The 10891-nt window shown below is 37.5% G+C and overlaps 1 protein-coding gene across 1 annotated transcript in view; it reads left to right on the top strand.

Moving 5' to 3' along the window:
* The first annotated feature begins 3337 nt into the window (after positions 1 to 3337).
* The window catches only part of dgkb (diacylglycerol kinase, beta), a 61485-nt gene continuing 53931 nt past the window's right edge, over positions 3338 to 10891 (top strand). The window contains 4 exon segments of the mRNA XM_056270819.1: positions 3338 to 3460; positions 6614 to 6690; positions 7720 to 7794; positions 7796 to 7823. Coding sequence (XP_056126794.1) covers positions 3391 to 3460; positions 6614 to 6690; positions 7720 to 7794; positions 7796 to 7823 — 250 coding nt within the window. The 5' untranslated portion in view covers positions 3338 to 3390.

Below are 10891 nucleotides of genomic sequence, written 5' to 3'. Positions count from 1 at the left end.
TATTTCAGCTCAAAATACCCCCCAGATCATTTATTATAACTTGTCAAAGTTGCCCCTTTTAGGGTTTGAGGAAAAACGTCCCGTTTTTGTCTGTCCCTTTAAATGCAAATGAGCTGCTGCTGCCCGCCTCCAGAAGACGGCCGATCCTTTACACGAGCTTCGGTCAGATACAAACAATAACAAAACAAGCGAATTCAGTCATATTTCAGAAATAAGTAGCGGTGCAGCCTTATGGAGAGACTCAGGAAGAGGTTGCAACTTTTTAGACTGCACCTGGACGTTTCTGAATGGTTAGTGGATACATGTAGTTGTTGTGAAGTTACACTGATTCATCTCATCGACTTCCATGTACCATCATGTTTAACTTTTCGCAAGTTGACACAGTTCCCCGAAGTCTTTATAAGACAGCTATGACATTGCGTGACCTCGTGCAGCCAACCAACGACAGAACAGTTTGCATGCTTTGCTCGAACTTTTGCCATTGCTTTAGGTAAGTTGTCTCTTGCGAAAACCAAATGGCGGCGCTGTGGGTGACACGTGCATATTAAGGAGCCTAATATTAAAATAAGATCCCCCTTCCTACATCAGAAGAGGAGCGAAATCTGATCAGCTTATTTTTTGACATGCTTGCAAAGGTTTACCCAAACAAATTACTGGGTTGTCACTTTTCACATTTTCTGGGTTGGTAGATGCACCGATTATATAACACTAAAACACGGAAATGGTCAGATATTCATGATATGTCCCCTTTAAAAGATAAAAAAAAGTTATTTTAAATTGTAATAACATTTAACAATATTACTGTTTTTAGTGTGTCTTCGATCAAGTCAATGCAGCCTTGTTGAGGATGAAAGACAGTTGCATACTTTAATACTGTTGGGACCCAGTCATGCTTGTACAGTACACAGCATTACATCAAATCAGTGCCAGTCTCTGAGGTCCAGTCTAGCTTTGACTTCAGTATTGACTGGCATGATGTTGCATAGCTATTTGATTATTTGTTGTTGGCAGGTGTGACACATAACCAATTCTTGTTGTTCTGTAATGACTGGTACCAAGCACAGAATCACAAAAACTGTGATATACATGTGAAATGAGAAATAATTCTAGACTATATTACACAAAATATTTGACCTTGAAGGTATATGCTTGAGTTGAGTAACGTATGCAGGGTTCGAAATGAGGGGGGTCTGGGGGGGTCCCGGACCCTCCATAAGTCATTAGGGACCCCCCATAAGAATTTATTTTTGGATTTTGGGGGGTCCCCGACAAATATATTTTAACATTAAAAATGATTGTGAAAATTATAGGTCTTTAGTGACATTTTATATTTATAACAGTAATTAATTTATTTCCTAGCGCGAGGCAGCAATCAGGGCAGCTATTAGCCGAGTGAGTTGTTCTTGTGGTGCTCCCTCTAATGTACGGACTGTAACAAAGTTGCGCTGTTGAGGCTCGAGCAGTTATTTATAACATATTTTATAGTTAAGAAACAATAGGCTACACATGACCAGAGTGCTGTTTTCCTGAATGCCATCACGATTGAAACCGAGATATTGATTTCATAACAGTTCAATAAACAAATAGTTAAAATAGTTAAAATTAAGTTACTTACATTTTTAGACGCAATGACTGTTTTTGTTCTGTTTCAGCAGCGAAAATAGTTCCAAACAACAGAACCACAGCGCATCTCAGAGCAACACTCACCCATGATTTATTACTGAATAATTCAGCGTTTTGAACTAATCGCTCGAGTCAAAGATTCAATTATCCATTATTAACGATTATTAAACCGCCTCATTCTGAATAAATCAGCCGTTTGAACGAATCGTTTAAATGAATGACTCAATGACTCGCTCATTAAGACGGCCGCCTGCTGCCTCCTACTGGCGGTTTAGTTTCAAAGTATCATTTTTTTCAACATTCCTTATTTGTATTAAAAAAATATTTAAAACAATCTCATAATCTCATTTAATACAGTTTTACAATTTTTCAATGTAAATTATTTAATTTGATTGTTAACAGCCACTAGGCTAGGCTGTCTTATTATTTTAAAGGTGCTCTAAGCGATGTCACGCGTTTTTTAGGCCAAAACATTTTTTGTCACATACAGCAAACATCTTCTCACTATCCGCTGGCTGCCTGTCCCCTGAACACACTGTAAAGAAACGCGATCTCTGTAGACAGCCCAGGCTCCACAAACAGCAACAAAAACAAACTGCGGCGACCCGCTCCACGAAACATAACAAACTGTTCCAGCCATACATACAAGAAGGGTTTGGGGGGTTAGTGTGCGGATGAGGAGGAGGGAGGGTCTAGCTAGCCTCCGTTTTGTTGACAATAGTTCGAACGTCAACAAGAAGTGATGTCACCCAGGATCGCTTAGAGAACCTTTAATTGAATGTAGCCTATTAATAAAATGTAAGAATTTGAAATGAAATTTAGAGCATACATTAAATAAAATTAGGGGAAAAGTGCCCTTTATAAAGGTACAAAAAATTATTCAGATAAGAGTGTTTTCAAAAATGAAACATTGACAATTTAAAGGAGAACTCCGGCACAAAATAAACCTTTGGTAATTACACATTGTTACCTAGTCAACCGTTATCTGAGATTTGTTTTCATGATTATCGAATGTAAATAGTTTTATCTCTAAAAACAGTTTAGCCTATAAAGCTAGTATAACGCTAGTATATTGGGCATAGTGTAATGACAAATAAAAATCGCTTGTTAATACCACTAACAAGGCTCAAAATAGCCCCACACTAACACGGTAGCATAATGAGGGTCCCTACCTTCAAACCGAAGCTTTGAGAACTTTGTCAGTGTCCAGACAGTTTAATAAGAAGATATTTTAAACATACAGTCAACTTCGCGTATATAGGCAGAAGCCATCTTTGAAATACAGTCTTTACCAGTCGATCTACGAACGCCGATCCAAGTGCGCTGGTGAGAATGTGAACGAGCTATAAGTTGTGATAAGGTGAGCGCGAACAGCAGGCTTGGATTGGACACATAACACCTGGACACATGTGTCACCTGGACACATAACACATAGCCCCCTAGTGTTATGATTTTCCACCTCTGCCTCATTTTGAGCCAGGAAAAACCCTGACATTGGTCCATATAATTTTGCCTACAGTAGGCTACATAGTGTAGCAAGGTAGTCTTCAGAATTTTTGATCATTTTATAATTACATACATTTTAGGGGACCCCCCAAGAGTCATAAGTCATTTCGAACCCTGAACATATGACATACTGCATAACTGCAATGATCAGTTTTGTAAAATTCACAAGGATGACTGACAGTTTTCTCATTCTCTCCTCAGAGGCTGAGCTGGTGGATCTTATTCTGGAATGTAAACCGAGGCAGAGGAACACTGGGCAGCATGTCTAATGAAGAAACGTTCGTCACTTTGAGCCCGAACGAATTCTCTCTTCTTCAAGACTATGCACACTGTAAGGCCTTTGTTTTGTTATTTTTCAGTTGTTTAGTTTAGACCAAATTTGTCCAATATTTGTTTATCAATGCGTCATTTATAGTTCAATTCAGTTATGTTTACTTAAACTTAAACATTTGTTAAATTTACATTTTTGAGATGGGCGAGTTTTTAAATTATTTAAAAAGTTTTTTAAATGTTTTCATACATTTAAAAAAAAGTTCTTTAAAGCTGCAGTCCGTAACTTTTTTGGGTTAAAAATTATCCAAAATAAATTTGAGCAAGTACATAACCAGCCAGTTTTCAAAACTATCTGCTTGCCTTAACTCGATTCAAAACGGTAAGCTTGTAATAGTGTTTTTAATTCCAGTGGTACCGCGGGAGATTCGAGCATGTCTTTGCGTCATTATGTCACATCTGTACACACACATCTGTACACATAAAGAAGAGTCTCGGCTAGTATAAGCTATATTGCGTGTGAGGATGCTGGAGGTGGAGTTTTATAGCCTTTTCTCACAGCACTTGATATAATTAAACTTTTCAATTTGATGGCGGATCCAGAAAAGTTCAAACGACAATCTGACAACTGGAGATTCACCTGTTGTAAAATGCAAAAGACTCTTTTGAGAGTTTGGAAAAAGAGACTGCAACCGGGCCCATGCGAAAACGAGGATAAATATCGGAAGGGCATTAAATGTAGTCACGCAATGCTGATGTTGTTAACCTTTTTTCAGTTAATTGGTCAGAAGAACAAAAGTGGATGTTACTTGTTCAGAGGACATTTTCCGGTGAAAATTCTTATGTTGGTCATACTTCCAAAAAGTATAATCTGTGATTCTGAATGACAGTATCCACACCAGTGCGGTGACTGACAGCTGCACACTCTCCTCAAACATTGGATTCATCCGCGCTGTGCCGTGCCGAGGCACAATCCACGTAAAGTTGATAATTCCTCAAATAACTGCAATTGCAGATTTCGAACAGAGATGGCGACAAAGAGGAAAAACTACGCACTGCAGCTTTAATCAAGATACATTTACTTGAGAAGACATTTACTCAAGGTATTTATACTTCAAACAATAAATAATTATCAGCCAATAGGGTCTGGAAAATAATTTAGCTTTCTCTTAAAAATTGTTTGTTTTTCTGACTCTAATGGCAGATATTTTTTCTTGTTTTAAGCATAAACTCACTTAATTTTGATTTTTTCTTTTCCTGAAAATAAGACTTAATATCTTAAGTAATTTTTCTTCTCAAGAAAATGTATATTGTTTAAGAATGTTTAGATATTTGTACTGAAAAACAAGACACAAATATTTTTTACAGTGTAGTTTAAATTCAATTCATCATTCACAGTTTATTCTTCAGTATCTCCAAAAAGCCTCTAAATCATCTAAATATCCTTGCAGAGAAACTGACAGGTTGCCAGTTCACAGGAATAAAAATCGAACCATTTAACACCATTTGTGCATGTGTCACTTAAGGAAATGTCATTTCCTGTCTGGAGCTTAAGGTTAAGTCTTCAGACTAATCCAATCGGTACCAGACTATGATGGGAGAGAAAATTCTGACAGACAGTTATTAATTCCACTAAATAAATAATCCATCTATGATGAACATTGATTCCTTTGAGCGCTAATGCTGTGGTGGGAGTCAGTCTGTCTGCCCGAAGTGTCATCTATAATCTCTTTTTGGAGGAAACGGTTAGTAAATGTTTGCTAGTAAAAAACAGTTAGTAAGTGTTTGCTGTCCAAGTTTTTTTCCACCCATTATGTATTATATTTACCATTAAGATAAAGAGACACAACTATTATTAGACCGTTTTAGTAGCAAAAATCTGCTTGACATAACAATAATAAAGGATCTATTGCACACCACATAAACCACCACATAAAGATCAAGATACAGATGTGCGCCATTTAATTACCCCAAAACCTGCATTCATACATAACAAATTCACTGTCAAAGAGAAGATCTTTCATTACGTATGCAGAGAACAGAGATCTTCTGCATTTAATTGAGTAATCTAAATAATTGATGCCCCCAGAGCCCGCTGTTTCCTGTGCCAGGCCTGGGCTTCTCTCATTGTGATTGGCTAGCGTTCAGTACGACAATATGGGCCATTATTGAAGAGGAAGGAGGGATACATCTCTCTGCAGCTGAATGAATGTCTGCTAGGTTTGATAGTTGTGAGCTCTACCATCATCAGACTCAAGGATAGAGATGATCTGATCTCCTCAAAGTTATGCTTTTTTACATTTTCAAATTTCTTTATTGTGTAATGTTGCTGTTTGAACATAAAAAGGGTCTGAAAAGTTACAAAAGGTCCACTACATTTTTCTTTATATCAGTAAACACTGTTTCTGAACTCCCTGAAATGCCTTCTAGGAGCCATAAAGGATTAGTTCACCTCAAAATGAAAATTTCCTGATAAATTTACTCACCCTAATGCCATCCAAGATGTAGGATAAGGCGAGAGTAATGCAGGTAAGGAGACCAGAGGCCATTTATTTTAATGGATGTCAATGGAGGAGAGGCTTCACTAATCTGAATACATTTTTTGGGGAAAACGGCTTATTTATTGAATCGACAGCGCATCGGCTAAACTACGCATGTTTGGCAATACAAATTAGTTTTGGATTGTATTTATTTTCATAGTTTACACTGAAAAAATGCTGTTTTATAAGAGAAGTCACAGACATTTTTGCGACACGTAGGATTCAGTATACTGTTCTTCAAATCAGTATATTAGAATGATTTCTGAAGGATCGTGTGACACTGAAGACTGGAGTAATGATGCTGGAAATACAGCTTTACCATCACAGGAATGAGTTACATTTTAAAATATAAAACAATTATTAATACATTAATATATTTTATATAATAGTTTTACTGTATTTTTTCATCAAATAAATGCAAGGGAAGCATAAAATAAAAACATTAAGAATCTTATTGATCCCAAACTTTTGAATGGTAGTGTAACCTTGCCATATCCAAAAAATGCCGAAAGATCTTCTTCCTTCAAACATCAGACATGTTTATCATAAAAAAGTTTTTTTGGGGCATAATTTAGCAGTACATCAACACATCATTGACCCTTAAATGTCTTGAGCTAAATTTCCTTACGCTGTCTTAACTGTTATCTTCCTCTTATTTTACTCCTTTGTCTTAGACACAACGAAGAAACTAAGAGATGCTCTCCAGGAGTTTCACGGAGATGGGATTCTGGCCAAGTATAATCCTGAAGAGGTATTGCAACTCTTCATGCTCTTGTGAAGCACATTATATCGCAGTGTTCATGCTGAGCTAAGAATGCTGTACTCGACCGAATGTTATGATGATAATCTAATTTCAACAGATTTTAGAACCATTAAACTATATGATGTTTGTATTGGGTAATGAAACCATTGTCTTTCCATAATTGCTTGGCATCCATTTACTGAAGATGCCTCTTGCTTGTCATTTTGTTCTGCGTAGAAGCCAGAAATCTTCAATCAGGACATTTGTCTTTTTATAGTTTTACAGCCTGATAATGCAGTTATTATGTTAGTATGAAGTATTAACCGAGTAACGGGGGAAATCACCTTCAGCAGGAAATTGACTTTTTAAATATCAACTTGGATATTTAAGTAATTTCAACTTAATTACATTAAACCGACTTAAAAAAATTAAAAGAATCTTGTATAACTTATTTTAAAAAATGCTTAACTTATTTTGATAAGTTAAAGCAAATGAAAAAAAGTAGAAAATTGCTTATTTTGATGAGTTAAAGCAGTGTAAAAAATGCATTAAATTGATCAGAAGTGACAGTGAAGACATTTGTACCGTTACAAAAGATTTCTATGTCAAATAAGTGCTGTTCTTTTGAACTTTTCTATTAAGCAGCACAGCTGTTTTCATCATTGATGATAATTGTTTGAGCTGCAAATCATCATATTAGAGTGATTTCTGAAGGATCATGTGACACTGAAGGCTGAAGTAATGCTGAAAATTCAGCTTTGATCACAGGAATAAATTACATAATATTAATTTCCATTTTAATATATTATATAATTTAATGTTATTAGTTTATTCCTTGTGTTCAGTTTTAATTGTACAACTTTGCAATAGAGCTGCAACAATATTCCAGGACAACAGTTAGACCAAAAATGGAGATTCCAGTGATTTCTAGTTTCTGTTCTTGCCAAAACATAGCAAATACACAGTGCGCTTTAAACATACTCAAATTGTGCTTTACAAAGTCTAAAGCTGATAAAGGGAAACTGCACTCCGCCAAAGGTGACAACCAAAGGCGAACCTCTCGGCACAATCCAGCTGAAGGATATGATTTGCTACCTCTCTCTCCTGGAGCCAGGGCGGACGACCAGAAGACAAACTAGAATGTAGGATCACCTACTATAACTATTCCATTCCATGTTTATTTAAACACTCGCAAGTTCTTTGTGATGTGGAACACACTCTTTATATTGTGTTGGGTTTCCATTTGGTTCTGTAATTGGTTGCCAACTGGTTTCCAAAATGGAGAAAACATGAGGCTGTGCTGCCATCTACTGGAAGCTTTTGTAATTGTAATTCTAGGCTGCTAGTTCAGAAACCTATGGAAGTAAAATAATTTCAAATGTTTTTGAAATAAAAAGCCTGTTCAATTGCACTACTTGGAAAAAAAATAGGCATTGCATTAACCATGCTTGCATTTTTATGCATTGTATTTTTAGGGCTTGCATTTTTATGGGCTGAAATTCAACATGGTTGAATATTTAAGCTGTGAATATTTCAATTAAAAACATTTCAAACACATTTTCATTATTAAAAATTCAATAATCCATATTCACCATTCATATTTCATTTCCAAAATATTCAAACTGTTTAAAAATACAACCAATAATATTCAACAGGCAATTTTCGGTCCATTTTATTTCGCTTTGCAAATTCGCTTCCACAAATTCAGTGGTTCAAATTCGACAGTAAATTCAACATTGACGTCCAGGAACTGCAGGAAAAGCAGAAGATTGCCGAGCATAATCTCCATCTGCTGTTAGTCGACCTCACCAGCAGGGGGTGCAAAAGCGCTTGTTGTTGACGAAGACCAGCAAAATTAGAGCAAGTCATTCATTCATAAAACTCATTTACAGCAATGTAAGTTTATTTGTGTGATTATTATGACGGCTGTTTTTGTTAAATTCGGTGCCTTCACGGTTACTTTTCCTGTGTAGCCTACATGCATATTTCTCTACCGTGAACCAGATAATAATTTTATTCCCCGATGCGGATATACAGATCCAATGTTACATTTTTGAGGTTGACATATATTTCTCTTGGTTGTTTAGTTGCCTTAACTTTATATTGTGGCGATGTGCTGCATGCAGGCTATTAGGGTTTCGCTCAATAGTTCAGGATTCCCCTGCTGGACATATACGCTTAACGTAGCTTAATGGACTAGTGATGTAAAAGTCCAAACTCACAGGCAAGCAGAAGGACTCAGAATAACGCGCACAGCTAAGCGTTTCCCAGTGATAGACTGGCATTAAGTTGGCTTGATGTTGGACATTCGCACATTTAGGGACCGTCTCTAAAGTGTATACGACTTTGGTGTACACGTTTCTAACTTCAATAGCATTTGAATAGAACGACTTACAGTCATAAAACCAACTGTAAGTGTTCATGTAGTGTCAGGCATAATGCGCACCCTTTGGTTTTTTGATATTTATTCAAATAAATTTAAGTTTGCGATTGTTAGAAACGTACTTGCCAATGTTGTATGCAACTTTAGAGACGGTCCCTAAATGTGCGAATGTCCAATGTCAAGCCAATTTTACATTTAGTCATTTAGCAGACGCTTTTATCCAAAGCGATTACAGTTAAACTAACAATAGGAGGACAACAATATGCAAGTGCTATGATCCCAGTTTAAGCTAATGCAATACACGTAGGCATTTTAGGACTTTATATATATATATACACTCACCGGCCACTTTATTAGGCACCCCATGCTAGTAACGGGTTGGACCCCCTTTTGCCTTCAGAACTGCCTCAATTCTTCGTGGCATAGATTCAACAAGGTGCTGGAAGCATTCCTCAGGGAGTTTGGTCCATATTGACATGATGGCATCACACAGTTGCCGCAGATTTGTCGGCTGCACATCCATGATGCGAATCTCCCGTTCCACCACATCCCAAAGATGCTCTATTGGGTTGAGATCTGGTGACTGTGGAGGCCATTTTAGTACAGTGAACTCATTGTCATGTTCAAGAAACCAATTTGAAATGATTAGAGCTTTGTGACATGGTGGAAGTAGCCATCAGAGGATGGGTACATGGTGGCCATAAAGGGATGGACATGGTCAGAAACAATGCTCAGGTAGGCCGTGGCATTTAAACGATGCCCAATTGGCACTAAGGGGCCTAAAGTGTGCCAGGAAAACATCCCCCACACCATTACACCACCACCACCAGCCTGCACAGTGGTAACAAGGCATGATGGATCCATGTTCTCATTCTGTTTACGCCAAATTCTGACTCTAACATCTGAATGTCTCAACAGAAATCGAGACTCATCAGACCAGGCAACATTTTTCCAGTCTTCAACTGTTCAATTTTGGTGAGCTCTTGCAAATTGTAGCCTCTTTTTCCTATTTGTAGTGGAGATGAGTGGTACCCGGTGGAGTCTTCTGCTGTTGTAGCCCATCCGCCTCAAGGTTGTGCGTGTTGTGGCTTCACAAATGCTTTGCTGCATACCTCGGTTGTAACGAGTGGTTATTTCAGTCACTGTTGCCCTTCTATCAGCTCGAACCAGTCTGGCCATTCTCCTCTGACCTCTGGCATCAACAAGGCATTTCCGCCCACAGAACTGCCGCTCACTGGATGTTTTTTCTTTTTCGGACCATTCTCTGTAAACCCTAGAGATGGTTGTGCGTGAAAATCCCAGTAGATTAGCAGTTTCTGAAATACTCAGACCAGCCCTTCTGGCACCAACAATCATGCCACGTTCAAAGTCACTCAAATCAACTTTCTTCCCCATACTGATGCTCGGTTTGAACTGCATGAGATTGTCTTGACCATGTCTACATGCCTAAATGCACTGAGTTGCCGCCATGTGATTGGCTGCTTAGAAATTAAGTGTTAACGAGCAGTTGGACAGGTGTACCTAATAAAGTGGCCGGTGAGTGTATATATATATATATATATATATATATATATATATATAGAGAGAGAGAGAGAGAGAGAGAGAGAGAGAGAGAGAGAGAAAGAGAGAGAGAGAGAGAATAGAATAGAAAGTGTTAGTATTAATTGATCAAGTGTTGATTTTATGCCAGTATATCACGAAACGCTCAGCATGAAACTTTGCGCGTAAAGTTTATTATCTGAGTCCATCTTCTTGCCTGTAGCCTATATAGTAGCCTACAGCCTACATCCCCAATAAGGTGCAAGATTGGTCTTTCATATCACTGTA

The sequence above is a fragment of the Rhinichthys klamathensis genome, unplaced genomic scaffold, assembly GCF_029890125.1.
Source record: "Rhinichthys klamathensis goyatoka isolate OS25496 unplaced genomic scaffold, OSU_Roscu_1.1 h1tg000308l_1, whole genome shotgun sequence".
NCBI lineage: Eukaryota > Metazoa > Chordata > Actinopteri > Cypriniformes > Leuciscidae > Rhinichthys > Rhinichthys klamathensis.
The sequence above is the reverse complement of the archived record's forward strand: the minus strand, read 5'-3'. Positions and strand labels throughout refer to the sequence as shown.